A 19779-nucleotide genomic window follows, 5' to 3' on the forward strand; every position below is an offset into this window, starting at 1 on the left:
GATTTTTATCCTCTATCAGTTGCAAACATTTCAAGGTAGTGAGAGACCAGCACAAATAAAGCTGCAGAAGCGATGCAGAGGTTTGTGTTCACACTCAGAGCTCCTCTGGATGGATTCTTGATAATAGCAAGAATACGTACATGTTTAAAAGGGGCTTAACACAGCTTCTACTTTGATCTTTTGGTTTATTATCGCTAGCAATCACTGATGGGGGCTGACCTGCATGTTACAAATACCCCCCTACTCACGCCCAGTCTAACCCCAGACTGTACTGTCCCACCCGCATATATGCACGCAGTAGTTATTGGTGTGCATATATCTACTAGAGATTGACGTGCATATGTGTTGTCTGTGCGCATGTGTGCATACACAAGAACGAACTTTAGAGTTGTTTTTTTAAAAATGAAGGACTGATGAAACTTCTTGTGTTTGGACTCATGTAGTCCAATATGTTAGAATACCTGGTTCTGATTATATTTTGTTTTCCCCTCTCCTTGTGACGTCTCTATTCTTTACTCTGCTTTTATCGCTCTCCCTTTCCACCTTTCTTTTTCTAAATCTCCCAGCAGCAGGTTCAGTCTCCTGCCCCTCAGCACTCTCCAGGGCCCCCTCTCATACCCGCCACCGCTCAGCCAGCTCCTCCTGGGACGTCCCAACAGGTATAACAACTTTTGAGAAAATGACAGCTTTGTCATATGGTTATTTAACTTGTTGCGTCTTGTTTTAACTTCTGGGTTAAAATACAATACTGACTCAATACTGACTCATGTGGCTATTTCATATACGTTACATTAGTTGATGGTGAAACAGGAAATTAACTAAATGTTTTTCATAGCAGGGTTTTAAATTAATCCTTGGTTATTATAAACAGTATTTTACAGTGTTTACATTTAGATGTGTAATTTCCTTTTCCTCTCTCACTCTTTCTTTCTCTCTTTGTGTTTCCCTCACACTCTTTCCTTTTCTCTACTTGTGCGCAGTTTGTTCCATCTAATCAGAGTTCCGCATCAGTTCAGAGCCCTACACACACATCTCTGCCTCAGGCGTCGGCGCAGGTATGTAACCTCATATCTGGCACCTATTTGAAATATACTGCACTATATGTTGAGAGCAGTTTTTTGAAGTACATGTCTGCATAAATCATTACTCATACCTGCCCTTTAGCTATTACTATTATGTCTACTTGGATGCACAGGCTAAAAACCCATATCTGAAAAACAACTGTCCCATAAGGCTTTTTCAGGTTACAAATCACTCTCTGTTAATACAGTTTCTCCAAACTATAATGTATTTACCCATTGATACACTTAAACTTTGTCTCTCAGAGATAATTTGATGGTCGTTTGCTTAGGCTAACAGTTATTTACTCAGTAGGTCATGTAACCGCTTTGACTGTAATTAATCCACTCTTTTTAGTGCTGTTGTTTTAATCTTAATCTCAGATTCCTCCTAAACTCAATGCTTATTTCTTTTTTCCTATTTGCTGTCTGTTCATCACTGGGTTTGTTTTTGCTTATGTGTGCTCATGTGTGCTTTCCTGTCTGGATGCTTGTTTGTCATGTGTCCCTATGGCCTTTAGTTTTGTGACCTAAGTCCATCTCCTAGTATAGAACATCTGTATCTTCTTTACCAAGCTGCACAAATTTCTCTGGCCCAAGTAACATATTATATGCTGTATATTAGTATTGAATTAATGCGCTATGTTGTATGTGTCCATGCCTCTTGTGACTGCATTTTCAGTGAATACATTTAGATTTCCATATAAAAAAAGTCACCCAAAGCCTTGTATGCTTTTCGAACAACATATCACAAGATTATTTTATTCTTGCATTTTTCGTTTTTCCAATATGTGTGGAAAATATGCTCATTTACTTATTTTCACTAACAGAAAACAGTTCCATATTACTCTCTTATAAGCTATGATCAATCATTTGTTACAAGCTGAACATGTTCATCACTCCTCAAAGTTCCAGTAGGGGATCTTATCTAAGTTGTGACTTTTTTTGGCCAGACTTTGTGTCTGTGGGTGTATTGTATTTGTGGTTGAATTAGTTTCAAATCCCAGTTGTTGTTGTGCTTTTTAGAATTTGTTGTCCATATTTCTTTATCCAATTCATCCTTTGTTCCTTCCTAATGAGTCCTGCTAACCATCAGACCAAAAGCATGTGCCAGAAGTACTTGAGCACAGTTTAAGGCAGTTAAGATGCTAATCCATTTGCAGAAGAGCAGTGAAAAATTAACAGTGAGTAGTGAAAAAGTGTCCAGTTCAGTGACCTTGACTGGTAAGAAAGACACTCAGGAGTTCTTAATATTGTAAATAAGCACTTATAAGCATGAGTAAGTTCAAGTCTTTTGCTTTTACTAGTTGGATAAGAGTTTTCTCAGCGCATGTCCTTAATTCCCTTTATTAAGTCCTTTTGTGTGGTCGGCCACACCATGTTTAAATCGATAATTTCACGCAAACATAAACATGCACCCCGTTCTCCTTTCTTATGTTGCTGCCTCTGCTTGCCTTCTCCATTTTTCCTTATATACCTTAATCTTTGTCTCATCTTTTCTGTCTGCCTCCTTCTCTTTTTGGCTTTTCCTCCTATTTTCAGCCCAGTGTAGCCACCTCCACCCTTACCTTGGTTTCCACACCAACAGCGGTGGTGGTTTCCCCTGCCTCTTCTCTGCCACTCCCTGTTGTGGTGGTGCCTACTATTGTTTCCTCTCCCCCTCTTCCTCCTCCTCCTCCTCCTTCTCCTGTGCCTACACCTCTGCCCCAGCCATTGGCCCCCACAGTGCCAATCATCAGTGTAGTCACCGCCCCACCCGATACTTCTATGGAAGCCCCTCCCCAGGTACTGGACAACCAAATTCAAATGGATGTCTTGTCCCCAAGCTCTGTGCTCACCACAATAGAAAAGCTATTTTTGAGAGGTTTTCCCCACACTCTCCATGCTTTTATTTGTTTACTTTTCCATCATATTTCCTCCCCCGGTGATAGTGGTCATATCGATTTTGGTGTGTTCCACGTGTGTTTCAGTCTGCCTCCCAGTCCTCCGAGCTGTCCCTGTCCCAGCTACAGCCGCCTCAAGTTCTTTCATCTATTGAGAGGTAATAATGCAAACACAATCAAATGCAGAGATTAGAACGCTTCTACTTTCCTGAAACCCAGAAGGAATATTAATTCTGTGTTTGTCATTTTCTGCGGCACAGCGGGCACTCTGAGCTGTCAGGCCTGAGCGACGGCAACGAGGGTGGAGGAGGAGGCGGTCGCCATGAAGGCCGCTCGACAAAGCGACATCAAAGACGTTCTGTACGAAGTCGGTCGCGCCACGAGAAGATCTCCAAGGCCAAACTCAATGTTCTCAATGTAATAACACACAGTGGCAAGTTTATATAAATATTAATCATTCATTTGTGTCATACATACTAATTGTGTGTCTGATTGTAGATCTCTAATCGAGGGGACAGGGTAGCAGAGTGTCAGCTAGAGACTCACAATAGGAAGATGGTGACCTTCAGGTTTGACCTTGATGGAGACAACCCTGAAGAGATTGCCCAAATCATGGTGAATAAACACTGTCACATGCTTGATATAGACAAATACTTATTTACTCATTAACCTTTTATTTTATCGCGTTATAATCTATATACATTATAGATCACATTCCTTTATGAACTGCATATTGCATCAATTGAACATTCAAAACCTCTGATGTACAGATAAATGTTCTTGTCCTTACCTTTTCTTTGAAGTGTTTATCAGTGAGTTTCCATGAAGTGACTTGTGCCCGTCACGCTAACATTGGAAAATGAAGCCAAGCGTGTTTGTATACGCAAACGCATGCGCAATTTACTCTGACATTTTCCATCTGTTTATGTCTGGATGTGTGGATCCAGGTTGAAAGTGAGTTTATCCTGGAGAGTGAGCGGGACTCCTTCATTGAGCAGGTCAGAGAGGTGATAGAGAACGCCGATGAGAAAGGTCTGGAAAGAGATGTAGAAAAACAGGTACGTACAGCTCTTCTCAGTCTTCTCCTTCAAGGTGTCTTAATTTAGAGTTCATTGGTTTTAATTAGTATGCGTACATATATTATCTTGCTTATCTACAGATGGCAGGTGATATGGAACAGCAGATTCCTGTTATATCTGTCCCTATGCCAGGTAAAAACCAACAAAATGAACAGATAAATGCAGAGGCATGCCATTAGTGTGACTGTAGGACAACAGTTTCATCTTTGATCTACATTCAATTATTGCCTAATCAACAGACATGGTAATCTTTCACATATTTGCAACTAAAACAGCTCCTTGGTTCTAATTATAATTTAATAACTGTTAACTGTCTTACTGAGTGTCGCTTTCATCTGTTTCCAGACATCCCTCCCTGTCCAGCAGCGCAGGTGGTGCATTCAGCAGGTCGGAGGTTCATCGTCAGCCCCGTGCCTGAAGCCAGGCTCAAGGAACCTTCATGTCCCACATCTCCTCTTGCTGCTATTGCTCCTCCTGCAGAAACAGGTCAGAGGCGTGTGTGCATGCATGAGAGTGTGGAGGTGTGAGGTTTAAAACATTTCTTTTTCAAAATTATAATAAAACCGAGGACAATGATAAAAACGAAATAGTGACTGACAAAATAAAGGCAGTACAACAGAATATGATGCACTTAGGTTTTCTCAAACTTATTTGATTACTTTACTTTAAAGCTTTTAGGGGAAATTGCTCACTTGCTTTGTCCAAATGCAATAAGGGACATTGGCTTTTATTAAATAATACCACGGGATTTGGAAGAACTTTCAAGCTGTCGTCTCTTCTGTCAGCCATTGTTGAACGGACTCATTGTTTTAATATCTATATAATATTTATATGACATTATGCGGTAATAAAATAGTTAATAAACTAAATCAATGATTAAATCACATTTCTGTAACTTATCTTATACTTTGCGGGTTCTTTTTCTTTAGTTCTTCCAGTTTCAGCTCCGGTCCAGACTCCAGGCCATGGTTTGATGGCATCCCAATCCACTGGTGCCGTCAGCTTACAACAAGCTTTCTTTGAGATCAGACAGAACCAGAATCAGTTCGATTCTGGATCCAAAACAGCCCCTGCTTCCGTCCACTCAGACCATCCTCCTCTGCTGCCTGCAGGAGCCTCTCACCCATCGCAGTCTAGCACTGTCTCTTCTACTATGGATGTGACTGCTGGACATGTCCCATCTACTTTGATCAAGGCCCCAGAGCAGGTTTTGGAGTCCCCTTTACCTCCCCTTTCCACTTCATCCACCCCTTCTTCCTCACCTGCTGTGTGTGTCAGCCCTCCTTGTACCACCCCCCCTCCTACGGTGATGAATCAGTCTACTCTTCAGACCCAGTCCAGGGTGCAGGATGTGTCATATCCACAGGCGCAAGCACAAATTCAACCTCAGGCTTTCAACCAGCCTCAGCCAACGCATTCTGCTCCCGCTTCTACTTTACTACCTTCAGCTGTCCCACCTGCCAGCATTTCCTCAACAATGATCACATCCCCTCCTAGCCAGACAGCGTCGCTTCGACCCTCTCCTCCTCCTTCCACTCTAGCAGCCAGCAATGTCTCCGATTATCCGTCTGTCCCTTCCCTCCCTTCCTCCACACCTCCCTTTTCTTCTTCTGACATCCCCACTACTGACAACCCAGGGCCTCCGCTCGTTCCCTCCGCTCCCTCCCACAACGCACCCTCTTCATCCACCTCTCCCACTGTGGGCCTTCAACCAGTGACGACCAGTATTCCGTTAGTCCAGCCAACATTGGTCCACTCGCAGCCCCAGGCTGCCACCTTACCGGGACAGATGCACAACCATTGTGGGGAATGTGATGCAAGGTGATTATTGTGTGTACAGCTGCAAGATACAGCCTTAAATTTAATTTGAACAGGTTCTACTATATAAGATTTTTGATACAGTAGAGTCTATACCTTATGTTAATTGTGTCCTTATTTACTCTTTGACAATGATTATTATCTTTCTTAGATGTGAGGTGACCTCTGAGTTGCAAGGCAAACCTGACGATATCCAAGCTCTAGAGAAGAAACTGCGGTCTCTCTTCATGGACCTCGGTGGGGGGGTTCCACCCACACAGGGAGATGTCATCGCTGCAGAACCAGCGTCTGTATCCACCGTAACAGGAACTTCATCCCCACTGGGCACCTGCTCTACCTCCAGCACACCTGTCACCACACCTGGCTCCAGCCAGTCAGCCAATCCCCTTCAGCCCCCCTCCAGCCTGGCACTGGGGTCTCCTGCCCCTGTTCAGGGCCCTGGAACACCCATCGCCACCACAGCACAGATAGGTAGCTAAAGGAATGTGCTGCTGTGTATCTTCTTGTGCAGGTTAGGCTTTCACTAACACTGCTAACTGACTTGCAGGTTCTACAGGCGTCCCTCCCTCAACCTTTGGCCAGAACACTCCATCCAAAACCCCCTTATCCAGGGTACCGGTGAGTGATCTAGTTTAGCTATTCATGACATTCTCACATTATTTTATTCAATCTACCATCACCTTTCAATCCCACTTTACTTAAAAGTCATTTGGCATGTATATTTATGTTAACATTCTTTTTACTTTCTCTACTAATCTTCTCAAATCCCCCCCCCCCCATTGCCCCCATGCCACTGCCTTTCTCAACACTTCTTTGTATCTGGGATTAGACCAGCTCTCCTTCTTCAGAACTACTGCCATCTTTCCCTGGACCTTGTCTAATACAGGTGGTCTTTTTTCATGTTATTTGCATAACATACATGAGAATATTCACCTTTTTCTCATATACCACATAAATAAGGCCTCTGTTGTGCAAAAAGACATTAAGGCGCTCACAGATATTATCCATAAATACACTAATTCCACGTGGAAAACATGCTGCTGCTTTGACAGATGAGTGTGAGCTCTTTGGGAGGCCAGAAACAGGGACACACACAGTGACTGACAGAGCTGGTCAGTTGAGGATAGTGTGCTTCAGGGCAGAGAAGGCACCCAGTTGACTTTAATTTCCAGACACTTTTGTTGTGTCTGATAAAGCCGCCATTTAAAAATAGGACTCAGGCTTAGTTGTTGAATAGAGAGATGCCAACATTAGTTCTTATCCTTTATGTAACGCTCACTTGTCCCGTAAGGTATCCCTGCTGCAGTCGGAGCACACAGTGCATCGGCTTTGATGCTTTACCGATCAAAAATAGAGCTATAATTACAGCTTTAGAATTCGATTTTTTTATGACGCAACTAAGGAATTACACCAAAACATGTTTGCTTGTTCGTTTGCAGTGCAACTGTTTCAATTTTTAACACGTGTCTTCGTGTTTTGTGTAATTGCTTCAGTCCCAGCAGCCTCTAGAGGACCTTGATGCACAGTTAAGAAGAGCACTGAGCCCAGAGACTGTTCCTGTAAGCACACACCAGTTATCTTATCCTCTTTAAAATGAGACCAGCTTTACCTCTCAGACACGGTTTAAAAGTGACCTGTGTTGTTTGCCTTTGTGCTAGGCCTCTCATGGTGGAATACCTTCAGCAGGACAAAGTATGTATGTCGGTGTACAGGGTAGTCTTACCTCTGTATTTGGATCTGTCTAATATTTGTACATTTTATCTTTTAGTTTCTTACTCTTTGGATGAAGAAATAGCCCCTCGTGTGCCTGGAATTAAATTGGGTAGATTTCAGGTAAACGATCCTTACATTTGCAGTTTCAAAGCATAACAGTTATTCTGGGTTTACTTGCATATTTTAGGATAATAACCATTTTTCCCCCATCCCTGAAAGAAACACTGCATGTACAGCAGCACTCTCTGGATATCAAACTGAGTGCTATATAAGGCTATATAAATACCTCAAAACTGATTGCTTCAATTTAATCAAAGAAGTTTTAATCCCATTTTGTACTAATCTAGTGTAATCATGCCAAGAACCAGAAATACCCAACCAACAAAGCTGAAGACATAATGTACTTGCTGCAGGTTGTAAGAAAGGATATTCTCGAAATAATGTTGCATTTTATTGTTATGTTCTTCTCTTTCTAGGTTTCGTTGGCTACCGAGGCATCTCCAGTCAAGCCGCCAACCTGTATAGAATCTTCTTCCACCACTTCCTCCTCTTCTTCATCCTCCTCATCCTCCTCCACGCTCTCCAGCCCAGAAAATACACTGCACAAAAGCTCAACACCACCTCTGAAAGTGAAAGGAGAACAAGGAGGAGATGTTGTTGATGGACTCCCCCAAAGAACTATGGGAGGCTCCCACCAGCCGTCCCCTATTACTTCACCCTGCCCCTCTCCAAAACCCACCACCACAATTGGACGTTTCCAGGTATTTCCTCTTTAGATCTTGCGCTGCACAACTTAAAGCGTCGGCCACATGTTTTTCAGCCATTTTGTTTTATTTTATTTTAGGTTACCACCAATCCTGAGGCTCGTGTTGGTCGATTCTCAGTCAGTCGAGCACAGGAGCAGAGCCTTGACTCCAACCAGGCGGCTCTGCCTGCTGCCCCGGCTGCTGCCCCGGCTCCTAAACCACCTAATGATCTGGGACAAACTCTGAGTCCAGATCTCACGCACAAGGCCTCACTTCCAAATCTGAACAACAACTCTTTCAATAATTCCTACTTCAGCAGTGACAATGACTCCGAATTCGAGGATGAAGACTTCAAACGTGAAGTCAGCCTACTCAGAGAAAAGCAAGTTACCTTCTGCAGTTGCTCTACTTTTAAAAATGTTATTGCTTTAGAAATCTAGAGTGTACAGGCCACTTTCCTTTTATTCCTGCCTCTCACTTTATTACCATCTTCCTCTTTCCTATTTCCATCACATTCACTTTCTTTCTTTAGCAGGTTCCTCATATTGTTATTTCCTCTTTACCATTAGGCACATAAGAGAGATTCAAGCTCTTCACTCCCGCCAGAAGGAGGAAATAGAGAGTCTTTTTACCAAGCTTGGAAAAGTAAATCACCTTGGTTACATTTAAGATACTCTCCAGATATACACAACAAGCAAACATCCTTTATTCGTGATCTTGGTGCAGGTTCCTCCAGCAGCGGTGCTCCCTCCAGTAATAACCTTCACCGGCAAGAGGAGACGACCTACCAAAAGCAAGTCCTCAAAATCGTCCAGAACCAACTCCACACATGGCAGCAAGAGTCCGCTACAGCCAGGTAGGCCCATGACTGAACATGTACAGTACGTGAATAGTCACTCTGAATTTCCACCAGGTGCAACCTTCAAATATAAAATGTAAGCCATAGCTTTTGTCCATCATTCATGTGGCTTTACTGCTCATAGCAATGTTGGTTTAAGGGGTAAAACTATGTGAGGAATTGAAGGAACACTTATTATTATTTGTGGGTTACCACAAAATGACAAGGTCTAAAACGTCTCACCCCATTTCTGTTTATGCATCCATGTGCACATCCGTGTGTGTTTATCTGCTTGGCTCATGTGGGTATATGTTGGAGCAGGCGCAGAGCTTGAACATTTCTGACTGCTTTTCCTGTCCGTCTCTCCCTCTGTGTGTGTGTGCGTGTGTGTGTGGTGTGATGGTGTAAATGTGTCTTGTTGTTATATATGTGTATGTTTGTGTGTCTCTGGACTCTGTGCTGTGTTGTTTCTGCACTGTCCTTTCCCGCTTATGCCTTGTACTGTCTCTAGGAAGCACTTTATCCGCCCAGAGCGTACCCACCATGTACCCTGGACAGCTGGCTCTGCTAGCCCCTGGAGGATTAGCCGAATCATGCAGCAACACTCTGCTGCAGCCGCTCAAACCCTGTCCCTCCAGCAATAATCCGTGCTCGGCCTATACCAGCGAGGGGGCGCTCTCTGTACCCAGCTTATGTGCTCCCACCCCAGGTAAGCATGTGATGGAGAGTTCCATTCCGCACCACAAATCACGTGCTTCCGTACAAACACAAATGCACGCATGTGGTCCTCACCCGCCCCCCTCACAATCCAAGACACATTTTTTTTCTATCTTTCTCCATCAGTATCTCTCTGTGTGTAAACTTTGTGATGGCTAACTGTTACGCTCTTCCTGTGTATCCCTTCACTCGTATCTCTTTCCTCCCCTCTCATCTCCGCCCTATTTCTTATTTATTATTTTTCTGCCATCTACCTTTCCCCTCACTTCTTCTATCCTCACCTCTCCCTTTACTGCACCCTCCTCATCTCCTCTACCCTCCTCCTCCCTCTCTTCAGGCTGTGTAAAGTTCAGCTGGGGTTCGGAGCGTTTGGCCTTCAAGCCTGGCAGCAGGAGGACGCGCTTTCTGAGTACGCCCTGCTTGGCTCTTTGTGTGTAACGCCTTATTTATTTGCTCTTTCTTTTACCTGTTGTCTTTACTTATGCTGTACTTTTCCTTTACTTCTATATATGTCAAGTCATGGTCATCCTGTCCTGCGGGTTTCCTACTCTGATGAAGGAAGACCCTCTACTTCTTATATTGTCAATGACAGAATACCGATGCCCCCAAACCCAGCTACTGTCCAATAATAGGAAATATTCACGATCAAAACTTTCACACACAAAAGGAAACATCAGTCCACCAACCAGTAAAATCAGTGATGGTGATTTCATAGATGTTTTACAGTTTTAGTTCCGGTTGGCTTGGTCAGTTATCATCTTTACTACTGTGGTCTCATCTTTAAGAGTATCACAGCAAGAAAAAGCTTGAAATTGCCATTTATAAACATCAATATGTGCTGGCAAAAACAGAGCTAAAATACTGAGAAAACTTTGAGTTTAATCCATCTAAAACTTGGGGGATTATCGGTTAAACATAATCAGTGTACTAGTGCAGCATAACTAGACTTAATTAGTTATACGTGATAAATAATCACAGCTAAACAACTGATATAGCTTTGCTTTATGTTTTATCATTAAATGTTTTGACTAGTTTCTTTGCTGTTAATTGTCAGGTACATTTTAAACCCTGATTATATAGCCTTGAATTCTGAGCAGCACAGACAGCAATATAACAGAGTCATTCTTTCCTTTCCAGCACAGATATGATTGTTAGTGTCTCGACTGCTATTTTTCACGTTCATCACCAAGGAAACACAAATTTCTGCCTTATTTTAAGGGGAATTGATAAACTGCAGCTTCAATTTAGTATATTCATTGTTCAAATTTTGAATGAGAAGCTCTGAAACATAAGTGTGAATTGCACTGGCTCCTTTGTATATTTGATAAAAGACCCTCTGCAGCTCAAGCCCCTTCTCCCCCTTTCTTATTTCTGTCCCTTTCTCTCCCCTTATCCACACCAGTCCTCAGCTGTCCCTTCGTCACTGCACTGTCAGGAGGGGAGAAAAACAGATCTGGGTCTTACCTTTGTTTCTGTTGGTGTTTTTATTTATTTATTTAAAAGAAAAAAAGGCTTACAGAGGGTTTTATACAGGCATATTGTGGGTCTGTAAGGTTAGTTTAACATCCTGATTTGGACCCAGTTCTGGTGTGGCCTGTGAGCTGCAGAGAGGACTGAGAACTAAGGGTTGGTTACCCAAAAGCATCTTCAAAGGCGAGCCAAGACAGAAGCAAATCAATGTTATCTTAATATACAAACAATTATTCATAATAATACTGAAATGATGCTATAACTGCACATCTAAAATACCACTACATGATTGATCTCGGGTTTTGAGATCACAAGATATTATTGGGTAACACAACCCCAGTGTGCTGTGGTGAGATGCATTGTTTTGGTTGGGGTTTAACTCTGATTCTCTCCCAATCCTCCAATTGTCTTCTGGCATCACAGGGAAGATGGTGAAAAAAGTCTGCCCCTGCAACCAGCTCTGTAGTAACTATCTCTCTTTTTGGACTTTCTCCCCTCCATCCTGCCGTCTTCCATCCTCTCTCACGCTTCCTGCTGCTCTCTGACGCCCGATTCTGATCTATCTGCCTTTTTTTGCAATCCGTTCAATTCAGTAATTCCAGCTTGTGTGTTTGCATTTCACATTGTCGACGTTCCACAGACTACAGGACTGAAATGACTGATTTGACCTGCAGACAGATTCAAACTGCCAATGCATGCAGCTGCAAGCACACACACACAAGCACACACACACAAGCACACACACACACACAAGCGCACACACACACCTGAACAGCTGTCACCCAGTCTGCAACCTCCTGATCCTCTCCTCCCTCCGTCATGGCACGTGGTCTCGACTGCATCAAAACCCACGGTGCTGCAGTCAGTAATGACTCAGCGTCTCCTCGTTTCTGTTTCCCTCCATTTTATTTAGCATGACACAGCAGCTTCAGCAAGCTAACTCCTCCATGCAACGTTTTTACACAATATTTGATGAAAACAGATCAATGAATTCATTAATGGTCAAGCACAGTTAGTCAATATGGGTTTAAAGGCCAAATTTTGGTAACTGTAGCTTGGTAAGTATGCAATATTACAACGGATTTAGAGGCTTAGTGCCATAAAAATGATTTAAAGACAACAAAGACCAGAGCATTTTTTTGATCCACAGCAGGACCGGCTGGGCTCATCATGTGGCTGAATGATGCTGGGCTTGTCAGGTTTAGGGGTCAGAGTGAAAACAGGTTCAGTTTTGATATATAGTTTAGTGTCATTCTCTCACATTCCTGTCATCCATCATTAGTACCATTAATGTAACTTTTAACAGTATGATTTTTCTGCCCATAACAACGTTCTGACCTGCCCTAAACCTCCAGCCGCTGTCACCCTGTAACAGTCCTTGTAATGGTTAGAACAGGAACATCATTCTCATCCACTCAGAACATTTATCAACTTTATTTCTAAACACAAAAATCCTCAACTGCTTTTCTTTTCCTCCTCTTCCTCTCCTCCCTCTGCAGGGACGAATAGCACAAACGCGGTGAGCGGTTCTGGTCTGTGTCAGAGCCAGGGGGGTTCCCAGTGTCTGGCCCCTAACATGTCAGTCCCCCACCAGAGGAAAGGAACCTTTACCGATGACCTCCACAAACTGGTGGACAACTGGGCCCGAGATGCCATGAACCTCTCGCAGGTTTAGTGCTCACTCACAGATCACCTTACAGTCGCTCTTGAACGAGACATCATTTAAGTGAATCAAATATTGACTTTCAGGGGAAGAGAAGTGCCAAACAGCTGCAGCAGGCCCCAGCACCGGGTCACAGCTACGAGGTGAGCAGGAAAAGGAGATAAGTTCTACAAAAAAGCAGCACTGAATGAACAAACCGCTGTAAATGTCTCACAACTGTTCTTAGGAGTTTTTGTTCCAGTCATTAACTGCAGATGTTATTGAGAACCAGTCCTTCCTTTCCTCACATCCTATACCATGTCTGTAGGTTATCCAGTCAGCCAGTCTGGGTAGGAAGTACTCTGCTCCAAGCCAGCTGTGTGCCAGCAGCATTGGAGGCTCAGCCCAAATACCTACAAACGCCACTGCCGCTACTTCTCTAGCTGTGCGCAAGGGCTCCCTGTGCCACCCTCCTGCTTCCTCCACTCCACCTCAGCCCCACCTTCCCCAGTTCATCCACTACACCCCCTCGGCTGCATACAGCGCGCAGTGGTCCGGTCCCGCTCATGGACTGCCGGGCCAACAGCAAAACCCCACGCAGCCTGGACCCCTGCTCGTCAGCACCTCCCAGCCGTTGGGCCCCTACCCAGCCACGCTCGCGGGACAGGGCCAGATTCCAGGGCAGGGTTTCCCTCCAACCAACACTCTGCAGAAATCTGTCAGCAACCCAGGAGGACCCAACCTGAGGACCACATAGGACTGGGAGTAAGGGCTGGTTGGAATCCAAGCCCAACTGGAAAGGACTGGTGTTGAACAGAGTGGTACAGGTAGATCGGCCACACGGGAGCTGGAGGGTTGTTGGAAGCAGAAGACTGAACAAAGAGAAGAAAAAAGTGATGTGGCCACCTCTGCAGTTCACCAACGCATGTGCGGTCATAGCTACTGCCATTTCGCTGTTTTCTCCTCAAGAAGAGTAAAGGAAAAGACCCGTGGGTGCAAGAGAGAAAGGGCCAAAGAGGTTTCGTCAGGGTGCAGGGCTTGTGTATAGTTGCGTAGCCAGGTTTAGCTTTGTGAGGCGGAGCCTCCAGAAACAGGATGTGGTCATCCTGTTGAAAAACTCGAGTCAACACCTAAAAACTCCGCTGTTTTTCTAATTGGATATAACGAGGAGCCCAGAGAGGCCCGATGGCGGCCGTCATGCCGAGGTGTCTCACAATCTGGCGTTGCACAAGAGGCTTCTCACGCCACTGGTTTTTACAGAAACCGCGGCACAGAGGAAGAGAGGCGAGGAGCAGAAACGAGTTTTACGTTCACAATTCGATGATGATCCTGAACCACGGAAGCACAAAAGATCCAGTTCAAGCGGAGAGTGCCTCGACCCTGGGTTAGCAGCCAGCATTGAGTGGGCCAGTTCAGTCATGTGCTCCTCTACTGAAACACCTCGTGTGTCTTAATCCTCCTTCAAACAGTCAAACAGGTGTAGGAGAGAGAGGGCATCACAACATCATTGGCTCGTTCCTCTGCTCCCTTTAGCAGATGCACATCCATGCAGACCTCCTCCTCCTCCTCCTCCCCCTCCACCACCTCCTCCTCCTCCTCCACCACCTCCTCCACCTCCTTCTCCTCCTCCTCCTCTTCCTCCTCCAGCTCCACCTCCTCCACCTTCTCCTCCACCTCCTCCTCCTCCTCCTCTTCCTCCTCCTCTTCCTCCTCCTCTTCCTCCTCCTCCCCTCCTCCTCCTCCTCCACCTCCTCCTCTTCCTCCCCTCCTCCTCCTCTTCCTCCTCCTCCTCCACCACCTCCTCCACCTTCTCCTCCACCTCCTCCACCTCCTCCTTCTCCTCCACCTCCTCTTCCTCCACCTCCTTCTCCTCCTCCTCCTCTTCCTCCACCTCCTCCTCCACCTCCTCCACCTCCTTCTCCTCCTCCACCTCCTCCTCCTCTTCCTCCACCTCCTTCTCCTCCTCCTCCTCCTCCACCTCCTCCTCTTCCTCCACCTCCTTCTCCTCCTCTTCCTCCACCTCCTCCTCCTCCTCTTCCTCCACCTCCTTCTCCTCCTCCTCTTCCTCCACCTCCTCCTCTTCCTCCACCTCCTCCTGCTCCTCCACCTCCTCTTCCTCCCCTCCTCCTCCTCTCCTCCACCTCCTCCTCCTCCTCCTCCTCTCCTCCTCCTCCTCCTCCTCCTCCTCCTCCTTCTCCTCCTCCTCCTCCTCCACCTCCTCCTCTCCTCCACCTCCTCCTCCTCCTCCTCCTCCTCCTCCACCCGCTCTCTGCCTGTCCAATATCAGTCAAAGCAATAACAGCAGAATCATTTTGGAAAACAAAACCATCAGAACAGAGGAAAAAGTGGCCTTGTATCAAAGTGAGCGAGTCCCTGTACAGTCTGTGTGTTATTTTCTAGAATGTTCAGCCATTATGATTCCATTTTGAGGTTTATTTTTGGTGTATGTTTGTTGTGTTGTTTTACTCGTTGCCTCCCCCAGTACCACACAGTCGCACACACAACGCCTCGGACACACACACGGCAAGACTAAAGTGAATCCATGCACCTTGATTGGAGGTATAGCAGCCATTTCCCAGAGCTCCACAGTCTAATGCCTCAGTTCTCATCATCATCTTTGCGATGGTTTCAGCAATTGTGTTGTGATTGTTACAATGTACATTTGATTATTGTCGTTCGTGATTATGAATCTATTTAAAAAGAAACAAAAACAAGAACGTGTTCTGTCAACGGACCTGTTATACACGCACATCGCTGTACGATGTGGAAACACTGTGATTAATTGTGGTTTATTAATAGCAAATGTTGTTGGGCAGCATTAGTTCTAAGATGAAATGAGACATACACACACACAAAAAAAGAAAAACAGGATACAGGGGCTGGTTTGAGGTCTTTTCACTTTCAATTCTCCACTTTTAATAAAACCAGTAATCTGGGGGGGGATGAAAACTAAACTTCAGTTCTAATGGACCTGATCCAGAAGAGATGCCTTACTGAAATCATCGGTGTCAGCTCACTTTACTACAACCATCTGAATTGAAAATGGAGCCTCACAGCAGATTAAAAACTGGTGATAGTGGCAGGATTGTTGATATTTAGAAAGTAATGCTAGCTATTTTCTGTTTTCTAAATACAGTACTTATATATCAGACACTTTAAATAGCCCTCCTCCTCCCTTTCTCCCTTGTTTTATTAGATGAATGTGAATGTATAAACCAACGGTGTCCATTTTAATGTACTTGAATCTGTCGTTTTATCTTTGCTATTTCCCCCCTTGCCCCCCCATTAGAGCCTCTGGTTGTCGCCGGAGGTGTTTACTAGTGCCTTGCATCTTTCTCGTTGCTTGTTTTATGGAAGTGAGGGTATTTAGGACTCGGGTGACTGTAAATTAAGCACACTTAGCAGCACGTTTTGAAGCTGGCGCTGAGGGTTGGACATGGTGATAGAGTTAAACAAGTGATAGCCATCGTTAGCTGTGAATGTGTGCGCTCCGGCTGGGTTGTGGTTAAATCTCTGAGCGTATTCAAAAAGCCTTGTAAGCACACAGGATTTGAAAATATCACCAGATAATTTAGCTTTATTAGTATTCTTTAGAGCCAGGTACACCACCACCGTGACGACAGGGAGAATAGGAGTTTTCAGCAGTGCCATTGTTTTCAGGGGTTTTGATGTAGATATGGGGGGGGGGCTGTTGGAGATTATATGTGAAGCTTGGACCACTTTGTTCTTCAGAGGCCTCGTCCTCGGTGCAGAACAGTCAGCAGTTTAACCTCAATGTCACCAACTTACCAACAACGCTGAGCTACCGCACGTCCCTCCATGGCAGCGTTGGACCATTAGCCTAAAATATTCCAACAAACGTGTCAAACGGAGACCAGGAAACCTGGTGTGATATCAGACAAGCTGTGCCAACTTTGATCCTGAGATGATTTGAACTCGGCTGGAGGTTTCCCTGTTCCCAGGGCTTGATCCCAGGGTGCTGATACAGGTGGTGGTGGTGGTGATCTTAAGGCCCCTCGTCTCTCCTTCCTTTTGTCACTGCAGATGAAATCTTGTTGGTACAGACGTTCAGCTTTTTCTCTGTCCCGGTGTGGCTTCACAATCATCCCGGTCACTTTTTGAAGGTCTCGACGCCCGTGAGAGAAGCCCTTCCCGTTGTCGCGGAGACGAAGGCGACAGTTTTCTTCATTGCGTTTTTGGTTGAAGCTGTGAAAATTCATTGAGCCACTTTGCTTTGATTCTTTATTCCCGTGACCGTTTACAAGTCAAACCATTGACGGCGCCACAGACCCAGCACGGTTCCGCCTGGTAGAGTTCTGAGTGTTTTTACCCGCCCGGAGCTGCTGTTTTTTTTTTTTTTGGCTCGGTTTTCACTTTGAAATTTCTCCAGCTGATTTCTACCGTAGATGTTTGATGCTTTTACCTGTCCACACTACAACATAGACCAGGGGAACCCGGACCCAGTCCTCAACAGCTGCAATCCAGCCGGGATTTCTGTCCTACCAGGTAGACAAGGCTTTAATCCAGGGGCCCATTTTCCTTTGTGAAAGCGTTTTCGCCCTGGTAGGAGAGAAAACCCGGCTGGATCGCAGCCCCTCCAGGACTGGACAATCCTGCTAAAGGAACACCTCCCACGATGCAGTGGGGTATCAAGGGTTTGGCAGGTAGCGCCCCCTACTGAAGAACACCAGTAGAGAGTTATAGTGAAGACTTTTTTTTGAGTGGAGTCGTGGAGGACTCTTACTGTGAAGTGAAGTTTCCTGAAGTTACCGTGAACACGTAGGGTTTTATTTAGTGGTGACCTGCGAACCAACTCACAATAGTTGCCCGTTAAGATTTTGTGCTTGTTACTGTAGAAGTGCCCACATGTGAAGCAATGCCTTTTCAACACACACACACACACACACACACACCACACACACACACACACACACACACACACACACACACACACAGAGTCATTGAGTAGATCTCTTTCATGTTGCCACAGTTTCTTCTGTTACTGACATTTTTCCACATTTTTATGTTTTATTTTGTATTTTTTTTTCTTTTATCAACTGTTTTATTGTCTCTGGCTCACCTGACTCGTTTCAGTGGTTTCATTTTTTCTTCCTGTATTGTGTTTAATATGCGAGAAAAAAAAACAAAAACGGTTGGTTAAAAACAGATGAATGAATGAATGCTAGAAAATACAAAAAAAATACATATAGGGAGTCATCAGCAGCCTTTAAAGGTATGTTTTGCACTAAGTATAGAGTGTTCAAGCTTCATATAAAAAAGAATCCCTGCGCTTTGCGCTACAATAATTGAAATTGTTACTTTATTTGTAAAAACTTAATAAAAGTTGTTTAAATGACCTTAAATGGATGAAATTGATTTAAAATAGAAACTGAGCATGTTGATCTATGTTTTTTACTGTGAAGTTTGGAATGCTTCATCATTTTGGCAGGTTTTTACAGGAGCTGGAAGAAGTTTGAGGAAAATGTGCATGACTGAAGAGACATAAATCAGGTGTTCATCAGTGTCTACAAATTTAGGATTTAATGACCGTATTATACATTACTGTGAAGATCAGGTACTCCATCTAGGCTGAATTTAAATTTATTTGTTAAATATGTTGGAATGTGTTTTGTCGAGCCTGTTTGCGTGCGTTGACATACCCGAGTTCTCCACCAGGGGGCAGCACGTCACCGATTGTCTCCTGTTCAACTGTTTCTTGCGCCAGACAGGAAGCAGCTCTTAATGAGGTGTGAATCTTTACTTATGATTATTGGTCGCCATGGAGCCAGGGATAATAGCACGGTCAGGAAAATGAGGCCTGAGGAAGGAAGGGGGGGTTCAAATATTCCGTCCTGCAGTTGTTCAGTTGTGATATGAATATCATACAAAAGCTACAGCTGGCAAACACCGACACAACTGCCGACCAGACTGTTGTTTTTACAATTGTGGCCTCCAATTTTCCTGTAAAGAACAAAAAATGGTAAAAATAATAATATAATAAAATGATAATAACCAAATAATAATAAATCAAGTAATGGTATGAAATGGCCCCATTTCGTGACGCACAAACCAGCTATGTGCACAAGTATCAGTCTGACTCGTGTGTGCATCTGCAAGTTAACCGGTGCACTTGGCACACTTGGGTAGCAGTGCCCCCCCCCCAACACACACACACATACACTCCCACAGACACTTTTGACATTTGAGGACTGCACAACCACACCAATTAAAGTCCCCAAAAGGTTGCAAAGGAAACTATCCAGCGAACAAATAAAGATCTTGATCTGAAAGTAAAAAGGTGGGAGGGCTAAAACGATGCTAGAAAACCAGGTTTTGTGCGTACAGTGTCTCTAATTGTGCACGTGCGTGGCCTTTTCCTCTGTGGAGGGATAAAATGAAGAATTAGCCATGTTGTAGATTTATTTGATCTTGTTTCGTGATTCATCTCTTGTGTAATAGATGTTATACGTTGTCTATGTAGCAGCGATGTTACCGTTAGCAGTAACGTTTACCTCCTGTTGTTACTTACAATAAACCACTCAACACCACGTAACGTTCTCAAGAGTTTCCATAGGGGCCCTAATGAAGAGCCACAGAAGAGTGTTTTTACTGAACACAACTTCTTACTTTTTTTCCCCAGCAACGGCGCTCCTCAGGGTTTGGTGTTTGGCTCACTGTGGTTCTCTGATTCTGCTCCAGCGTACTTGTTTTGAAAGATAGCCTTTGCCCTTTATCGACGTCCTCTAAAATGCTAATTATTAATACACTTCCTTTCTAGTTGCCCTTCACGAAAGCATTAACCTCCAACTGGTGCT

At 44.5% G+C, this 19779-nt stretch overlaps 1 protein-coding gene across 19 annotated transcripts in view; it reads left to right on the forward strand.

The window, feature by feature from the left end:
* wnk1b (WNK lysine deficient protein kinase 1b) overlaps positions 1-14572 on the forward strand; it is a 55355-nt gene extending 40783 nt beyond the window's left edge. For 3 of the 19 annotated variants that reach the window (XM_057022931.1, XM_057022941.1, XM_057022946.1), the window contains 27 exons: positions 567-659; positions 981-1055; positions 1196-1243; positions 2601-2843; positions 3029-3099; positions 3202-3358; positions 3440-3556; positions 3889-3999; positions 4101-4152; positions 4366-4506; positions 4950-5841; positions 5990-6309; positions 6386-6456; positions 6668-6724; positions 7332-7397; positions 7497-7530; positions 7607-7671; positions 8028-8312; positions 8396-8679; positions 8867-8942; positions 9024-9153; positions 9647-9844; positions 10190-10282; positions 11746-11787; positions 12822-12991; positions 13072-13128; positions 13293-14572. In XM_057022931.1, the coding sequence (XP_056878911.1) occupies positions 567-659; positions 981-1055; positions 1196-1243; positions 2601-2843; positions 3029-3099; positions 3202-3358; positions 3440-3556; positions 3889-3999; positions 4101-4152; positions 4366-4506; positions 4950-5841; positions 5990-6309; positions 6386-6456; positions 6668-6724; positions 7332-7397; positions 7497-7530; positions 7607-7671; positions 8028-8312; positions 8396-8679; positions 8867-8942; positions 9024-9153; positions 9647-9844; positions 10190-10282; positions 11746-11787; positions 12822-12991; positions 13072-13128; positions 13293-13721 (4377 nt within the window). In that variant the 3' untranslated portion in view covers positions 13722-14572. Of the gene's footprint in view, positions 1-566; positions 660-980; positions 1056-1195; positions 1244-2600; positions 2844-3028; positions 3100-3201; positions 3359-3439; positions 3557-3888; positions 4000-4100; positions 4153-4365; positions 4507-4949; positions 5842-5989; positions 6310-6385; positions 6457-6667; positions 6725-7331; positions 7398-7496; positions 7531-7606; positions 7672-8027; positions 8313-8395; positions 8680-8866; positions 8943-9023; positions 9154-9456; positions 9845-10189; positions 10283-11745; positions 11788-12821; positions 12992-13071; positions 13129-13292 lie in introns of those variants that run through there. The other 16 variants (XM_057022932.1, XM_057022947.1, XM_057022942.1 and 13 more) reach the window with 13 other exon arrangements.
* Positions 14573-19779: the final 5207 nt, after the last annotated feature.

Source organism: Takifugu flavidus, chromosome 22 (genome assembly GCF_003711565.1).
Source record: "Takifugu flavidus isolate HTHZ2018 chromosome 22, ASM371156v2, whole genome shotgun sequence".
Taxonomy (NCBI): domain Eukaryota; kingdom Metazoa; phylum Chordata; class Actinopteri; order Tetraodontiformes; family Tetraodontidae; genus Takifugu; species Takifugu flavidus.